Below are 19,815 nucleotides of genomic sequence, written 5' to 3'. Positions count from 1 at the left end.
TTTAACAGCAGACATGTATTCACACTCGCTCACGGATTCAACCCCCAACCCACCAACACAACTACGCAAACTCTGACAAACTACACAGTCACACAAGCACACACCAACACCCACAAACGCACCCTCCGCCCCACAGACACGCATAAGCACTGAACCAACATCACACACATTCCGAAACACACACGCGGCCGATCTCACAGACAGTAGCGCAGCTCTGATTGCTGACCTAAATCGGCTAGGCGATCTGTCACTTTCTCTTACTCACACTCACCACACATCTTTTTTTCCTCTCCTTTCTCTTCTCTCTCACCCCTCTTTTCTTCTTGCCCAAATATCCCTCGCTCTCTCCCAGTGTCACTTTACATCAGCTCATTCCCGTCCCTCTCCTCTCCTCTATTATCTCTTCCAAAAATACTTTGGCCTCATTTGTATCCCACAATATAGGTGTCACAAACAGTATGTCTCATGTTTACAGTGGTTTCCTGGTGATCTGTGTAATGTATTTAAGTATGTTTACATATTTTCATAATGAAGACACATACAGAGAAGCTTGGGGCAATCTAATGCTTAATCATTATAAACACTTGAGTCGAGTACCGTCTTTTTAAATAGAGTCATCTTTCCTACTATCCACTTCCTCTTATCCGTTGAGAGATGCAGATAAACTTTTATCTCTAGAGGGGAAATTAGTTGGATTCGTTGAACCAAACCCCTGCTGGCCTATTCTATTCCATTTTCCACTTTTGCACTTTATTTGAGGCCATTTTCACACATGAGAGTTTAACTGAGGCGGTTCGCCCCAAGAATTCGATGTGTTTAGTGGAGTGTGAAAAATGTGTTGCGGGCTAAAAAAGCAGTCTCAGGTCCACCTCAAAATAGCTGTCAGGGGTGAACTGGAGGTATGATGTCTCCTGAGGGCCACAACAGATGTGAGAAAGCTTTAACACAGCTGAAGCTGGAAAATGTGGAACGCTATTTTACTTGTGTGTCACTGTACGTACAGTAAGATCCGTGGTGGTCGGAAGAAAAATGAAGAGGTTAAAGGTTTGGCACACCACACAGTCATAAGGGCATAGGACCAACAACTCTCTTTACTGAGAAGCATCAACATCGTCAGCCACTTTCTTGAGATATGTTTTCCTTCACCAGGTAAAAAATACTGCATAAGACTTATGACGTATGATATTTATAAGCTGTAAGTGACTGACAAAGGCTCAATTTCAGTGGTATAGGTACTAGGCAGATGGGTTGCTGACCAAGGACAAAGTCTCTTTTATATTACAATTGCTTTTTGGCTGATTGGTGGATATATTGTAAATGCACAGAAAAAGGTGTGGCTATACCTCGTTTAACTGTGTAGCCTATACCCTACTTTATACCACTGGTCATACATAAAGTTGACAAATGCTCAATCCCAATACAACCCTTGCCCCTACCACTTAGCCCTTCAACCTCTGTTTTGCACATTCACGTCTAGGGCAAGGGTGTAAGGGTCAATTGATATTGGGGGAAAAGCAATCTTACTTTTTTTATGCCTGTGCATGCTGTAAATTAGTTTTAGTATCACTTGGATTAATTTGGACTTTCTGATCGTGAACTCCAAAGGAACACGTTTCAGATGTGACCATGTTTTTCGAGTTGGTGCACAAAAAAGGTGCCGCTTGTTAAGGGGTTTCGAAGCATTAAACACCATTAAATTAATGAGAGAAGTGCATAATACCCTCCGTGTTTAAATGAGATGTATGACCACTCTCCCAACACGTATTCAGGGTTTATCTCTTTATCTGTGACAGAAGTAAAAATGGGATGCTGCACAGGCATTTAGAATTCAGTGGGATTACTGTGTATGAAACAACCCCTACCCTTGCTCTAAGCCCCTCACTGTGGTCATCTCATCTCTGCCTCCTTCGCCCTCTCTTCTCTCTCCTTCCTGCAGCTTCCTCTTCTCTCCCCTGTGTCTCTGCTTGCTTTAGAGCCTGGCAGGAGGCTCAAATCTGAGGGCTTAAACTTGATCAAATATTCAGCAGATATAGATTTCTCACATTCCCTGGATTCTCCACCTCTTCCACCCAGCTGCTTTCCATTGCTCCCTCCGCCCGTCCTCCCCTCCAATCTCTCACTTTTGCTTCCCCTCGCTGCAAACAAACTTGTGCGCCGCTCGCAAACATACACACACACACGCACAGGCAGCCACGCACGTATGCACATGGGGAATCATAAACTAACGCGGAGTGGCGGAGAGGTGCAGCTCATTTAGGCTGCAGTGCAGTGTTTCTCTCCGCTTCCTCTCCTCCATTGTCTCTTCTCTCTCCTCTATTTCACTCTCCGTTTCACTAATGTTCCCCCATCTTTCTCTTTCTTCATCTGCCTCTCACTCTCTCTCTCTCTCTGCCCTCCCTCTCCCCCATCTGGATTCTGTGTCATTTATTTCAGCTTAACCCTGATAAATAAACCAGTGAGTACCTCTGCATTATTGAACACTTCGACATTGCTGTCTGCACGCGCTGTGCCGGCCCCGTGCTGTCCGACAATTAGACCACACACACACACACATGTAGCCCCACCCTGTCCCAAGTTGCACACAGAGACACCAACCAAAACTTGCCATTAAAGACACACAAATTCATGTAAAAATGCGCACTAGCAAATAAGACAGCAGGGGAAAAGAGACAGATGGATGGACAAGAAAAATAAACAGAGAGACGGAGAAGAGGAAAACAATACCGAGTCAAAGAGAGAGAAAATAAAGTTTGCAGAAAAGAGACACCATGGTATGCAAACAACACACATACATAGGCGTGCCAACACACCATCAACTTTCCCCGAAAACTCCAAAATGTACCCACACATGCAAACATGCACAAACACACTAACTTATTTTTCTAGGTGTGCAGGCCCCCGTCAGCTCTTCTATTATTCATATTAGCGGGGGGTTGTTTATCTCCGCTATTGTGCGACGGCAAGCACCAGGCTCTCCGCAAAGCCCCGGGGGGCCCTGCACCCTAAACACACCACTGGGAGTCATTCATGTGCACACAGACGCAGAAAAATACCTTCATGTCCATCCTACACAGGCGCGCATGCACATGCTAGCTGCACACAAAACAGACACACAATTTCATGCCTCTACCCGTGCGCGCGCACACACACACTGCCATCTGTCTGAGTATGCAACAACAACAACAACACTGCAGTCCCACAGTGACTGACCCATTCACTGCAACCAGTCTTTGTGTGTCTTTTGAGTGTGTGTGTGTGTGTAAGCTATTTTCAGATTTTGTGTGTTTACAACCACAAGCCTGCCTATATGCCGGTGTGTGTGTGAGTGCATATATTTATGAGAAAGCCCCTGTGTATGGCGATGTGATCATGCATATGTTAGTGTGAGCACCAAGGAAGATTGGTGACATGTGTGTGTGTGTGTGAGAGAGAGAGAGAGAGAGAGAGAGAGGTCACTCACATATGAGGTCATATGTATGTTGACTGTGAGGCTGCAATCATTCACTGTCGGTGTGCACGTCGGTGTGTGTTCAAACAAATACCCGTGTGTGTGTCCCATTCCCCTGACAGCGGCAGCGGTGATTGAAAGTGGCCGCGCTGTTTCAGTGTCACCCTGCAGATGAGAGGCTGTGTCTGTGTGTCAACTGACACTCACATCCCATTCCCATCAGCCGCACACACAGCGACAGACCTGTCTCTGTCTGTTGCTATCTTCCTCTATCTCTCTTTCTTACTCCTCCTTTTTTTTCCTTTTCTTTCATCTCTGCACATAAATCTTCAAACTTTTTGTTACTCTCTCAATATAACCTCCCTATCTCTTCTCCTTGTTGTATCTCTCTGCCTCTCTACATCTTTCCAGCCTTCACTTTCATCACTCAGTGTCCACAGAAAAAGACATTGGTTTGACAGCTAGCCAGGCCTATCACTTGTTATGTTATATTTTAGCCCATTTTTGTATTAGATGGAAGTCTTCTTGTTCTTCTTTTTGGTCTTTGGACCATAGACACTCCTGATCTTGAAGAAATATAGAAAAGTATGACCAGTGCACACTTAAAATCCATTATATTTTGAAATTTACCAAAGATCCAGTGTATAGTATTTTATAAGTACTAACTTGAAAAAAAGAATCATTGTGTTTTATCTTGGAATTAGCCATTTATAGCTACATGTTGTACTACAGTAGCCCAGAAAAGACAAAAGATTGGCTTTAGATTAGTGGTTCCTAACTGGTGTGGCCACAGGGGCTAGATTTCTCTTTATCCATTAATTCTAGGTCCCCACATAAGATAGAAAATAAATTCATTTTTCTTTCATAAAATCTAAACAAAATTTTGGCTTACTGCACAAAGAAATACAGCACATTACAAGCCTGAACAAAAACAGAATTTCAAAATAAAAGCCCTGGGCAGGAAATTCTCTGTACTTCAAAAAACAGTGGGTTTTTTTTTTTTTTTTTTACAAACTTCACATGTTCACAACCCCTTGCAGTCCATTCAGAATGGACCTGCATCACACTTTTGGACAGTGACCCACCAGTTTGGAACCACTGCTTTAGATAGATTTGCATTTGTCACTTTTATTTTGCATCGTCAGTTCTCTTAAATGCTTAGCGCACAGGAGAAGTGTAAGTCCTGCCACCTCAGTGGCAGATGCCATTAAATCCAAAACACTTCACCTTTAATATATATTTTAAAGAATATCTGATACACATTGTTAGGTTTTACAGTGTAGAGACTAATTCTTCAGATAAGCACAATTTGGAGTGAGGTCTTTGAATTAAAAATCAGCTGCTCCTGTACGAGTTTTAACAACCACTCTTCTGCTCTCCCCATGCTGTCCTTTAAGTTCCAGATCAGCTGCATGAAGATGTTTTCCTCCCTCAGTTCTCATTAAGAAAACGCATCATAAAGACCGCACTCTGATTGTGCATGTGCGTGAGCATGTGTGTGTGTTCGTGCATGCATGCGCGGAGTGTGTGTTACACAAGGCCCTGGCGCCTGCTTTCAAAGGATTCATTAAAAGCAGTGAAAGGCTTGATCTGCGGTTTGGGTTGATGTAGCGAGCATGCCTGTGTGTTTGTGTGTGTGTGTGTGTGTGTGTGTGTGTGTGTTTGCATGTGTGTGGTGGGATTTGAATGGGGTAAAAAAAAAAAGAGGAGAGGAGAAACTAAAAGGGTGGAGAGACAGAGAGAGAGACAGACAAACCTGACAGAGAGTGAGAGGGAGAGAGTGTGTGACAGAGAAATGGGTTTATATAAACTCTGACCTCGTGTTATGAATGAAAACATCAATCATTGAGTATAACTAATCAATTTCCCCCCTCTTTCTCTTCTCTCCACAGGATACAGAAGCAAAGAATTACATTTAATGGGATTCAAGTAATCTGATTACAAAACAGTGGCATCTGTGATGCATTAGTGCCTGCAAAAACACAGGAAACTTTGGATTTTCCTCAGACTGCTCACTAGATTTTCTTAAGACAGAAACATTATTCCCTCTACAAGTGATCAATGACACCACTTGTTGATGATGTCAACTCAAATTATGATGTGGAAATGAATCTAAAAGAGGTTTTAGTATCATTCTGCATGCATCGCAGTGGCAAAAGCCGAAGGAAACTGATTACCCAGTGGACTTTAAGCAAGTTACTGCTAATCTGTAATAGGTTTAACTTTGAAATTAACCTCCACTGCCCTGTCTCCTCCTGCTGCTCCACCATCCAACCGCACCACATCACTGCACTTACACTTACACTTTCCGTGTGTGCCTGCATGGTCTGCAGTGGGCAAATTAAATCCCGTCATGCTATAGGTTAATTAAAACGCGATTTCCCCGGGGCCTGTGCATACATCGGTGCCCTCGCACACATGCACAAACATACATTTACTGTAACTGTATTCAGGGACAAACCAGTCTACAGTGAGTTCAGTATGCAGAAAATCCTCCCTGTAAGGCTAGTTATGGCACACACACGCTGCAGCAGATACGTGGCTCTAAATTAGCAGTAGGATTAACTGTTATTAATTATCTCACAGCCTCATTAAGTACACAGAAGCTCTGGTGAGAGACTAAATACAATACTTCATTAAGAGCACATGATCAAAGACACACTGCACGCAAGCTATCTGGTGACGTTATCAATAAGTTATCGGCACCAAATGCTCTTTATGATCGGCTACACCCCTGCCTCTTCACCTGTCAAACTCTCTCCTCAAATGTGTGAGTACACTTGTGTGTGTGTGTGTGAGTGTGACCTTGTGTTGCAGCCGTCATCGATTGGGCTGGAGCTGTCAATCGATCAGTCTGGTCTGTGTGTGGAGATAAAGGTGTTTCTATCTCTGGACAGTCCAGTTGCCAGGTGGAAGGACAGAAGAGAGGTGGGCAAAATAGGGACTGTGGCCCACATTTGGCCTTTTGCTTGCCAATTTCCACGCCTGAGAAGGTTTTTTTTACGACTGTTTTTACTTTACTGCGATCTAATAAAGTTTAAGTTTAAGACAGATGTTGAAAAAAAATGTTGTTTACTGATGGAAGTTTTCCACTGTGCACCGGTTTTGTGCGCAATAAGTAGTCGACTGGGTGTGTTTGACACATAACCAGCCCAGTCTCCAGAAAAGAGTTTTGGTATTTTACATGTTACATGTATACAAGCTGAGTTTGTCATGAGGAGGAGGAGGGGATTTGTAAGGCAACACCGGCACATTTCCACGACAATCAGGTATATTTTAAGGCATTGTTGGCCTAATTTTCAATTTTTTTTAAGGTATTGTCAGCATATTTCCACAGCCACTTGGGTATTTTTTATGGCAACTTTGACATATTTCCACAATAAACAGGGATTTTCAAAGGCAACATCAGCACCTTTCAATAATAACTGGATATTTTTTAAGCAACGTATACACATTTCTACAACAACCAGGTATTTTTTAGGCAATGTCAGCACATTCCCATAACCACCGCGTATTTTTTAAGGCATTGTTGGGACATTTCTGCAACAAAATTACATTTTTTAGGGGACATCGGTACTTTTCCAGCGTTTGTTGCTGCTTACCTGTTGGCTTGCCAAGTCAAAAATATGTTTTGCAGCAGAATTCGACAGTGGCCCCCATGACAAAATAACATCCCTGGATAATATACCTCACTTCAAACTAGGTATATATACTGTATCTCTAAATTATAGATGACCAGTAGTGATTTCTGTACTTACTACTCATGTGTCTTGCTCTGAAGAATTTTGGGTTGTGTAAATTTGGAATAGAGACAACACTAAAATCAACCTCAAATATTTATAACGTATGAAGTCCATACGTAAGGAAAAATTACCAGCGAGATGACAGTGCAACACAGCTGCAACTCAGAAGTGATACGTTTTGTGGAAAATTGTACACTGAGTGCAATGTGGACTTTAAAAGATACAGTATTTAATGGTCCACCAGTGTCATAAAATGCACACAGAAAGATGCATGTTAATGCATAAAAAAAACCCCTTTGAACATATTTTCACATAAATGGACTTTAAATAATGACAAATTTAATTTAGCCATCAGTATGTTACTTTTGTGTATCCTGTAAGTGTTACTTGCAGACATATTTGATGTGGCTGTCCAACATCTGTCAGTCACTAAATCAGGTATCAGTAGGTATCACATTGCATTAATTTTCCTCCCTGCTTATCGCGCCAAAATTCCTGTATCCCTGGGTCCCCGGGTGCACATGCCGAGCACCGATACACACACATATTTACCTGGTGGCTTACTGTACCACCGCATGCTATCTCACCTCCTCCTATCTAATCTAAAAGAAATACTTGTATGTTGATAATCATGCAGGGCGCAGGAGAAATATGCCCAGTGCCTCACCTCTCCACACAAACACGCTGGGTATGAGGACTGATAGCGGAAAAACCGAGCGCACCTGAAACCGGCAAACAAATATAGAACACAAAGAGGCATGAGGGACTTCACAGACTTCGAGAGATCTTATATTCTCTTTGTCTCTCTCCGTCTCTCCATCCTGATCTGTCTCTCCATCTCTGTCCCAGCTTCCTGCTCCTCCTGGCTTTACTCGTTCCATCGTTTTTAGGGTTGTTGGTTTTTTTTTCCCAACCCGCAGATAAAAAGAAGTGAAAAGAGCATTTGCACACCTGAGTGAATAGAGCTTGCAGGTGCGTGGGAGGAGAGCTATGGGAATCAAACAGGGTCTCTCTCTCTCTCTTTGTCTATCCCGCTCACTCTCTCACTCCTGGGGTGTTTTTACAGCGCTTGTGTTTGTATTGGAAACTTGTGGGTGTGCAACAGTGTGTGTGTGTGTGTACACACATGAAGTGTGTGTGTTTTGTGCGTGCGGTGCTCCAATTGTGAGCGCAGAATGCTCTTGGCTCTTGGTTCGTATTTAAAAACAACCCACAGGTTTCGGTTGACGCGACCTTTACTTGCAGATCGTTCCGTCCGATACAAACGCTTGGCCTGGCTCGCCTTGATGACCTCATCAGGTCTTCACACAGGCCCTTAACTCCAAACAAACCTTCTGGATAAACCAAAACAAACTGTGCTGCGCCATTTGCGGTCACTGTGAGGCTGGCAGTAACAATAAACAGGCCCGAGGCCAGCACAGCAGCCAAGCAGGACAAAGACTTAGCAATGACAGACACACACACACGCACACACACACACACACACACACACACACACACTCTTAGAAACGACACTGACGCACAAATGTAACCATACTTCACTAAACACAAAATCCCACACAAGCTGCACAGAAGGACAAATCCAGGGACACTCTACAAAAAAATGAAGAGAATAGAAAGCACTTTTATCTTTTACTTAAAAAAGACACATCGCCAGAATTTCGCTTTATCCCACAAAAGTAAAACCTAAAAATGAATTAAAGGTAGTCAAAAAATAACCTGTATTTCACAGCAATATTTAATGCGGCAAAAATATCCTGACTTATCCTCAAAACAACAGGCCTAACTGGTCATTTTTTACAGTGTAAGTCCTGTACTGTATCCACCCGTGGACCGGATCACACACAATTCTCAAACCTAATTACTCTAAACACACCCGCCCAATCATCACCATCATCACGGAAATAAACAAACACATTCAGGCACAATCAGAAATCAGCCATGCAATCATAACAACCCCCCCGTCACCCCCCACACACTGCTGCAATAAAGCAAAACACACACGCCCACCCACCCACACACACACACACACACACACACACACACACACACACACACACACACACACTCAATCCCCCAATCTACAGTCTTCGTTCTGCTTCCTCGACTCACCGATGATGTAGTAGTCGTGCATGCTCTTGAACTCGTGGCCCCACAGGTTGGGCGAGAACTCCTGGAACTTGATGGTGAAGCGACGCTCGCGGGCGGGTTCGTCGCAGGTCAGCACGATGTTGGGGGGGCCCATCACCTCGCAGCGGTCCGCCTGCTCCCGCGTTGACACAAGGTAGAGCTTGTAGAACTCGTACTCTGGCGTGGACCTGGCCGTGTCCAGTGGGGGGCAGATGAGGTCCAGCCGGTCCCCGATCTGAGGGTACAGAACGTAGCCCTTGTCGTCCCTGAACCTGGAGGGAGGAAAGAAGAAAACAGGAAGAAAAGAGGCAAAGAAGAATTCATTAAAGGCTTTTGCTTCCTGCAATATAAACCAGTTCAGAGCCACCTGTCCTTGGTGCTGAATGAGTAACAGATGGGTCCTTTACCGCTCTTATTTCTCCTACTTCTTTCTTATTTTCTCTCCTTTACTGGGAACAGGTGCATTTACAGAGGACCTGCTGTGCAATCAACTGCACAAATAAATTTGTACCACACAATCTCACGTAATCCCCTGTTGACCCCATGAAATGGTGCAGAAAAAAGCAGGGAAATATAACCACCAGTTGATGATTCACATAGGGGAAAATATCCACCAATCCAAAGCTAAACTGAATTCAGTTATTAGAAAAACAATTTATTTTTTCCCCTGTGAAACTACCGCACAGAAATTACCTTCCATTCAGAGATGTTTTTGAGTGATCAAGGATGAAGGGATTATGAAACATTATCAAAGATTAGGAAAAAACTGCCCAGAAAACAACAATTATAATTCTTATAACTATATATTTAAAAATATGTTCTTCTGTTTGTTGTTTTTTACTTATTTTTAGATCATATTCTTCTAAATTTGACAATTTTCTAGCTAATGTTTGGGCTATTTCTTGTAAAGATGCTTGTTGCCTTTTTTAAGTGTTTTTGAAAGAAATCAGGCCAATCTGGCCAGGTTTCAAAGAGCTAATGGCCCTGCACACCACTGCCACATTGCAGTTATATATTTTATATATCTATTTGTTTAAACTTAAAATTTAGTCTCCAGACTGCCTTAAATTTTGTTGACTATTTGAGAAGACAAGTTGAATCCTTGCTAAGTTACCTCAACTTGTCATCTCAAATTCAGTGAACTTTTTAAGGCAAACTGGACACTAACTTTTTTAAGTTAAAACTATTTCTTTTCAGTACATCTACAACACTGCCTCCGCTGAAAGTTACATAAATATATGTTATATTTAGTCGCAAACTTTTGACTGTGCCATGAAGCCAATCAGTGGGAAGTATGTGGGCAAATATATGGCAAACATCTGAAATGAATGTATCAACTTCCATACGTAAAAGGAATATAAATGGGCCATTAGCAGTCAAATGCATGCAAAACACGAGGCACTCATAAGTTTAGGAACAGGAGCAATATTTCCATTGAAATAACTGAGTTTACTTGACTGCATAGAATTAAAAACAAAATTACTGCAAATAAAGCTGAAGCAGAGTAAACAAAAATACTAGAAATGTACACACATGTAAATGTATGCATGGGAGAAGAAAGTGAAACATCAAAAACAACACAACAGTGACAAAAACTTTTACTTTTCTAATTCTTGCAGAACTCATTCTCCTTTTTTTCACCTTTTTCTATCTGGAAGTGAGAACTGAAGCATGTCTGTATAGAGGAAAAAAAAACTATCGCCGTGCATCAGCAGAACGATGCTGCCAATGCCAAATCTCAAGTATGTACAGTTAATTAGTTTGCTAATGAGCTGTTCTGATGTCTGTCATCCACTTCTGATATGAATGATGTGCAGTCTGTTTGTTTATAGCCGTTCTGATGATTTGACACCTGTCACGTATGAGAAACCTGCAGCTTGAAGTGATTGTAATGTTTGATGTATGGTTTATTATTGTCATCAGTGGAATTTTACAGCATCTTTCAGCTTTGACATAACATGGTTTCAGTGTTGTGAAATAGCTTTCCTGAGGTAAACACTGCACTGTATAATCTGACAAGTTAATTCTACTTATAAAAAAATGTAGGAAACCGACTGCCTTGAAGACAAGTAAGTAAATATAACTATTAATCTTAATTGATGTTCACTTTATATCTAAGTCTTAAGTTTACTTGAAGTTTACATAAAATGGTGAAGTTGTTGTAACTAAAAACTGACAAGTTTAATCAATTCTAAGTGTTAGCAACTTCAGTAAACCAAGTGCACTGTGCTATATATCTGTATTCTGCTGGTTGCAACTAGTTCATATTTGTATATTCTTAAATATGTTAAAAAAAAACAGAATTCATAGATCTAACTCCATCATTGGCAAAATCCCTTTTTTCCATGATCAAGTTAAGTCAGACTAACTTTATTTACTTAAGTTCCAAACACATAAAAAAAAGAAAAAAGGTTACTTCACCTGTCATTTTCAAATTGCAACAACTTAAAAAAGATTAAGTAAAAATAGCTACATTTTAAATAAACTTAACATTTACATTGAAATAAACATAAATTAAGATCTGTACTTATTTTTTCCTTCTTTTTTTTCAAGGTAATCCTATTTCCATGATTATTTGAAGTATTGTCAACTTGTCAGATTTTAGAGTGTGCACAGGGATTAGAGGAAATCTTTCACATGTAAATCGGAATGAATTCTGCATAGAGGCAAAAACCAAAATTGGTTACAACCCAGTTAGAAGACATGAAAAGTGTTTTTTGGCAGTGTGGAGGGCTGGTGGGCTCGCTGTGGCTGCACAGCCTTTAGAGGTCTTTTAGAGCAGAGAACATGAAACCCAGCAGTCAGAGGGACATAAACTCAACAAATGACTCAAATACTGTCATTCCCCTCACAGCACAGGGCCATCTCTTGCTGATAAGGCCAACTACTATAAGCTATCAACCTGGCTCCTGAGGCCTATGATGACTTCAACGCTCCATGCTAGCATGCATGGCTAACAGTGGGAAATCAGAAAGCTGTCCATGCATACCCATTGTGACTTTATTTCATTTAAAATAAATGTCACAACTGCCGTAAAAGAAAGAAAAGTGTTTATAGTAGTAAAAGATAAAAAGGAGGAGGAGATTTGCTGGATTTTCTCGACTGTTAGCGTTCTCACAGAATGCTAAGTGACACTTTGATGTTTAAGTGGGAGGAAGCGAATGCCTGTAATGTTAAGAAGCCCATTTTTTCTGTTACCTCTGACTCAGACGCTGCTTCTGTTTTCAACAAATACACACAAACGCTTGGGAGTCACAGCACTCAAACCTGCTTAATTATTCTCTCTGTTCTGCTGTCAGACAACTGTTTGACCATTAAATAATAAACAATACAGGATCACAAAGCATGAGCAGAGCGAGAATTATGTTGCATAACTGTTCTGTTAAAAAGACTAAATAAATCCTACTAGTGTCACATTAGCAACAAATTATACATAAATTTGCCCAAATAGGCTAAATCAGGGACTATTTTCCTTCAGGCTTTCCCTTGAAAGCTGAAACAAATGAATGCCAACTGCTATTTACAATATTAGGTAGTAATGAAAGAGACCAAGGTGATTTTAACTGAAAGAAAGAACTTCATCCGGGAAAGCATTACCTGTCTTTTATGCATGTTTCTCAATTGTTAAACTTGTGCAAATTAAAGGGGTAGCCTACTGCACTGCCTTTGAGTTAGAGACTTGCAAAGGATAGATTTTGTAAACTGAAAACCATTCCCTTCAATGGAAACAAAGCTATTGTACTTTTATTTCAGTTAAGAAACAAAAATGCCCCAACGAAATAGCATTTCAAGTACTTGTGTTTTCATTTATCCTGTTAATTTACGAAACAGGAAATATCACAGGCTTATGCTAATTATGTTAGCATGTTGTAGGCTAATTGTGGGGATATATTGTGTAGTACAAGTCAACTGTTCAATCAGTTAACCTGATGCTTTATAATAAAGCTGAATTTTGTAACATTACCTTCGTTGACTGTCACAATTGTTCCCGATATGATTTGATAAGCCTGGAGGAAAAGACTGTTCGCTGCTATGCTAATTTATGCAATGTAAAATGTCATAGGCTTTCACTAATAACGTTAGCATGTTGTATATGTAAGGTTAACGTGTCTAGTATGAGAAAACTGTTTTGAATACCTTGTGAGTTATATTGAAACTGAATTTTGTAATGTTGTTGTTGTTCCTAGCTTTATATGAGTAGGCAAGAACAAAAGACTGCTAGCTCCTAGGCTAATTAATGCTGTGCAAAATGTCACAGACTTATGCTAATAACAAGCTACTTGCAGAGCCTATGTACAATCATTACTCAGCCTGTAGTTTCTGATCTGGGTCAAGCTCCAAACTACTGGATCCTACATTTCCCATAATGCAATTTTATTGCATTTTTGTTAGACCCTCACTGCCTGCTAAGTGCCCACATTGGTAAAACTCTACTACAGGTTTTCCATAAAAATATTGAGGTCAAATTAGATAACTGATGACATCACTATGACATCATCTGTGTTATTTTCCAGGCTTTAGAAATCTCTCTGCGGAGCCACAAAAGACATAACCCCGTTTTCACGGGCTGTGTAGCGTGAACCATGAGAAGTAAACTGATCTGCATGTGTAAAATGTAATTTAAAATGACAGAAGTTTTTACTCATAAAAGACGGAACGCTCCCCCCGCAAAATTACCAGTGAACACAAGAGCAAGATGATCCTAATTTTGTTGTCTGAATAAATCTTTGCTAACCTGAAACTTGATAGCCTTGGTAGTATCAGATCATCTTTGCTTTTGTTCCCAAGGGAATCAGATTCATTCAGCTTCTTGCTTTAAAGTTTTCCTCTTGGTTGTGCATGCCCTGGAGCTGAAGGAAATGTCATTATTTTGCAGCTATTCGGTTAATGTTGCTTGACAACACTACTTTTTAAAGCAATATTAAGGACGATAACAGGTTATACAGGACACAAGAGGGATTTTGTGTCTTTGTTATACCTGCATCTCTCTGACCACAACCTCCCCCGTCCATGCTGGCTACATCTCCCTATAACACTGCCAGCTAACAGCCTTAAACCTGCTGTAAATTGAGATGTAAGATTTATCTGTTGGTGTGTTTGGCTGTGGGCGCACACCGGAGGGGAACTTGAGAAAGCAGACTCGAGCAGCGGTGGAGCTTTAGCTGAGGCGGGCCCAGAGGCCTGCTGGGAAGCCACTGTTCCACTTCTCATTACCCCGGTCACTCGGGGTTATCAGGCAATACTTAGACTGAAGAGGCGGCCACTCAGCTTCACTCAACACATACGCACACGCATGCACATATTTCACCTTCCTGTCGGCTTCAGACAGGCGAGCGCAGGCACTCACACCATTTATAGAGTATGAACTGTAAACATGGTGGTGGTTCCTGAGGCGTCTGCAGCAAAGCCTAAACAGAAAAATCTATTCAGCATGCGCACGCACGCACGCACACACACACACACAAACACACACACACAGGCCCATACAAATGCTCTCCTGCTAAACACAAAAGGTTTGCCCAAACACATCCACCCACATCCAAACACACAGGTTTAGTTTTCCCTAAACATGAACATGCACACACACAGTCTTCTAAAAACAAGCACCTTTTGCTTCCTGCATGACGCATTCTGTGAGTGTATCTGATGGTACCCTGAGTCACAGTCGAGCTGCATTGCAGAATGGCTGAGCAAACACACACACACACACACATACGCACACACACATGCGGAGGATTGTTTGAGCGTTAGGGTAAAATGCCACCGGGCAGGTGCAGTGCTTGAAAAAAGAAAGAAAGAGAGAGAAATCAGTGAAGTGAGAAAGAGGGAGGGGAGTGGAGAAAAAAAATATTGAACATGTCAGGCAAAGTATGTAGCAACAACAAAGAAATGTGGTGAACAAGCAGAAAGGAAATGGAGACAAAACACTCCACAGAAGGAAAAGACCTTAAAATATCACATGGAAGACGAGGAGGAGGAGAAAAAAGTCAGAAGAAATAGAGAAAGTGACGGTGAATTCCGGCATATTCCTGCAACAGAACTCAATTTTCTGATAGGCTCCATGTTCGGGGTGTCAGATTTGCTGAGTTAACCCAGAGTTAACCTAGTGTGTGTGTGCGTGCTATAAACAGGATGGGGGCAGGGACATCTTGTCGCTATCTAATCAAATGGTAGAGCAAGAAAAATTATCTCAGAATTCACACTTTTCCTCTCGGTGGTGTGACGCCCTCTGTGTCAGCAAACCTTGACTGTATTCAAACTGCAAGTATTGTGATTTACAACCACTCACATGCAGGGTTTTTTTGTATTAAAGGTCCCATATTATGCTCATATTCAGGTTCTTACTTGAATTTTGGGTTCTTCTTAAAACTTGTTTACATGTTTTAATGTTAATAAACACATTCAATTTCTCAGACTGTCCCTCTGAATATAAACCATATTCTCGCTTCCAACTCGTCACATATCTCCGCATGTTCAGTGGACTTTTGATGTCTACATATGACACCCTAGGCATCCATAGCTTTTTACTTCTGGCAGTTGCATTTGGGCTTCAAAACCCCTAAAATTTGTGAAGATTATCTAGCTGAACTAAATGTGTAAATATCACAAACATTTGTTTACCCCAGAGCTTTTTTATGCAATGATCCAAAATCCAATGGAAAAATCCCGTAGGCTGTCTGACAAGGGGACAAGGGCAAACTTCTCCTCCGGCCTACAGATAAAAGTCACACCTAGGGCACTTTATTTATGTTTCAAACGGTCCATGTAGTTTACTTGTGACATCACAAACCGGCAGAAATCCTAACAGCTCATTTAAAGGTACAATTTCTGCATAGAGACGGTATGCATTTGTGTGTGACCTGAGCATATTGACACTTTCACATTATTTATACACAACCTACACCTGCTTTATTTAATTTATTTAAAAAAGACTTGGAAATTTGACTTTTCACAACATGGGACCTTTAAATCCACCCCTTAAAATTCCAGTGTGCAAGTACTGGACAGTTTGTGAGCCTTGTGAATCTCTATAATGTTTTAAAACACACTTCCAGAGGAGATGAGCAGAAGAGAGGAGGGGGAAAGTGAAGTGAAGTGAACTTATAAACAACTTTATAGAGTTCGTCTGTGACCACATCTAAATAAATCATCCCATTCAGACACAGCCCTGAGCAACATTCCCTTTACTTTTTTCTGTCTCTGCATCTCGCTCTGAGAGACACTTTCTCTGTCTGTCTGCTTTTTTTTTTTGCTTTTTTTTTGCTCTCCCTCATCTCTTTCTGGCTGTCCACTCTCCCTCTCTCCCCTTCCCTTTTTCTCAGCCATTAACAATAGAGCCATTCATGTGGCCACACTTTGAAACACGGCGTGGGGGGGTTGGAGGGGGCAGAGGTGACACTGAGGGGGGGAGGAAGAAGAGATGGAGGGAGGGTGATGAGGGGGAGCTTTCCTCTCTTTTCTTCTCCGCAGCTCTTTTATGAGGGCAGAAACATCATTTTCTCAACCCAAGCGTTGCCCCGCCGCGACCCCCGAGCTGAGCTGAGAAGACTCAAGTGTCACTCTCCCTGACCTCCCCCTCGACCTCTTACACCTCCTGCTTCTCACCCTCCGCTCTCTCCCACCATTTCAATGAATTTTTACACCACTTAAAGATGTAATCAATATTAAATTTGCAATAGAATTAAAGAAAGATGTAAAAGCGGTGTAAAAGACCTCCTGGACGCTGTGTGTGCGCTACATGTGTCTTTTTCTCTTGTCCATCTGCATGTTGTCTGCAGTTGTACCTGCTCTGGGCGGCGTATCGGACGGCTTGAACATTTCCCAGATTCCACAGCGGCAACCCGAGCTGTGTCCGGACCAAAGCCGGGCACACAGGTGCAGCCGGCGGAGGGGGTGAGACAAGGGGGGGTGTGTGTGTGTGCCAGTGTATGTCTGTAGGAACATGAGAATATGAAGGCGGGGTGAGGGAGGGCAGACGAGTGTGAGCATCGAGTCCGTGAGAGAAATATGCAAAAAAAAAGATAGTGTGGAGATACTGAGGCAGGAGACAAAAGAGAAGAGGTGGGATTCAAAGTGATAAAGCATGAAAACAAACACATAAGGACAAAGAGAGAGCAAGAAGTTGGACAGATTGCAACAGAGCACAATGTGGAAAAATAAACTAGTGTAAAGTAAAGAAAAAAAACAGACAGAAGGAGGATGGAGAAAAGGGAGCAGGAAGGACACTGAATTTGGCAGGGAGCACAAAATAAACTAAAACGAAATCAGCGTGGCGGATTTACTCGAAACTCCACCTCAACTTTGACCTCCCCAATCCTCCGCGGGGGTTTTTGTCCTTGAGCTAACCACAACCTGGAGTGAGCGGGAGGCCGAGGAGAGACAGCAAAGGACCGATCTATTAGGGAATAATAAACGATGGCGGTATTCGGTTCTGTGGCGGGCGTAGATTTATGGCGGGCCGTGCGCATAAAGCTGTCTGCACTAATCTCATGGTATACACAGCGTAATCACACACACAGAGGCCCTGAGTGCTCCCCCTCTTTTAATGTACACACGCTGTCAGACGCACGGCAGGGGAGCACGCACACTAAAAGAGTAGCAAACCGATCGGCTACGGGAGGAGCACACACTCTATAGGACAAGCGTGCGCACACACACACACGCTGAGCTGCAACACCTGCAGGCCATCTAGTAGCTGTCTAAAGTAAATCCGCTGGGTCTCATTTGCAGGAGAGGTGCTTTCCAAAGAACGCCACAGTGAGCACACACACACACACACACAGACACACACACACACACAAACACACAGCGGAAAACGTCCATTTTGCACATGTCATTTAAGCCCACATGGATTCTTTAAACCTCGCTCTTGAAGTGAAAATTCTGCGCCATAATTAAATTTACTTTCATTCCCTTTAATGAATTTCCTTTCAAACAAGTGTTAGAGTCTTGAAAGAATAAAAAGCTACTCCTCTAGCAGGAGGAAAATGATTCAAGAGATTTTGAAAATGTAAAATTATCTCACTCTACTGACAGACTGTTTTACCTGCTTTAAGAAAAATATTATTCCAAGCCTCAGTGCTGGATTAAATCACTTGCTACGATTGCGGAGCACCCACACAGAGGGGGGACTGCGGCGGCTATCATTTTCCACTGTTCTGCTGCAGCAATCAGTACCCCTATACGCTGCGCAGCCCCAGAAACACCAGTCATATATAATGCAAAACATATGGCTGGGAGTATATAAAACATGTATCCACCCGATGCACAATCTGTCTTTGACACAGTATTTGTAGGAATCAAATTGACCTGTTGTGCTCTGCACGCCTCACCTACATCTTCCGCCTGCTGCTCCATCTGATAGGTTTACAATAAAAGATTCAGGAGCTTTTAAATTTTACTCATGTTGTGTTCTTTTATCTTGACCTCGTCTTTGATCGGCTCCGTAATCAAAAAGGGATTTTCAGCGTTGGCAAAAGCCAGTTTGAAGCCCATTTTGCGGGTTGAACTGGAGGCCTTGCATTTTAAAAAATGCTATTATCATCCGGAACTGTATCAGTGTGTGAGGCCATCCGGTGAAATATTACTGAATTAATACTATGTTCGTGTTTTTATATAATTATTTAGTCATATATCAGTCTGAGAGGATTAAATTGTTCATTAAAAAAACATGAAGTACCTTAGATCCCCGCTGTAGCTTTATGTAACGCTCAAGTAAGAGGACGTTTTCCGATCCCTGTATCATCTCTGACACAATATTTGTCATCTTAAGCTGTTCTTGGAATTAATAATCAATGATCATGATTTAGTTATTTGAAATTCGGCATCATGCAGACACGACAGCCTCCGCTTCCATCAGAGCACAGGGCAGACAGACGGTTTTAAAATATCCATAATCATGATTACTGTCTTCATTAAAGAACCATATACCCTGGAGAAGAGCTGCAGAAAGTGGTCTTTGACTGTGTGTACAGAGCTGCAGAGGGATAGAGATACATTTGTACGAAATAGAGGGAGACGGAGAGGGGTTAGGGAAAGACAGAAGGGGTGGGGGGGTGGGGGGCTGTAATGTAAATTGATGAGAGTTTGAGTCTCTCTAGAAGGCATGGCCCAGATACCTCCGAACATTTCTATTATGGATGAAATGGTGGAATGGATGTGAGTTCAACGGGGGAGAGGAAGAGGGAGAAAGAAAGTTACGAGCTGGGTTTCCATCCAAGAACTTTTGTTTTGGAAATGATCCGCTTAGTTGGAAAAAAGGGGGACATAAACAGCACAATTTCATCATCTTACTTCTATAATACCAAACAAGCTTATCCTTCATCAACCCTATTTTCCCACTGGTAGGTCAGTCAGCTGAAACTTCAGTTTTGACATCTGCATTGAATCTATGTCATATTACAGCGTACATAACACAGACTCACTGTATTTCAGACACTCGCTGAGGTAAATTTGCTTTGTAGCCTTAATACATGCACACACAAGCTTGACTTG

The 19,815-nt window shown here is 42.0% G+C and overlaps 1 protein-coding gene across 1 annotated transcript in view; it reads right to left on the bottom strand.

The window, feature by feature from the left end:
* efnb3b (ephrin-B3b) overlaps positions 1 to 19,815 on the bottom strand; it is a 97,632-nt gene that overhangs the window by 38,916 nt on the left and 38,901 nt on the right. Inside the window, exon 2 of the mRNA XM_042512488.2 lies at positions 9,304 to 9,593. Within this exon, the coding sequence (XP_042368422.1) occupies positions 9,304 to 9,593 (290 nt within the window). The remainder of the gene's footprint in view (positions 1 to 9,303; positions 9,594 to 19,815) is intronic.

The sequence above is a fragment of the Plectropomus leopardus genome, chromosome 23 (genome assembly GCF_026936395.1).
Source record: "Plectropomus leopardus strain MGB_pleo_1.0 chromosome 23, ASM2693639v1, whole genome shotgun sequence".
In the NCBI taxonomy this organism is placed as follows: Eukaryota; Metazoa; Chordata; class Actinopteri; order Perciformes; family Serranidae; genus Plectropomus; species Plectropomus leopardus.
This window is presented reverse-complemented; position numbering and strand designations above follow the sequence as displayed.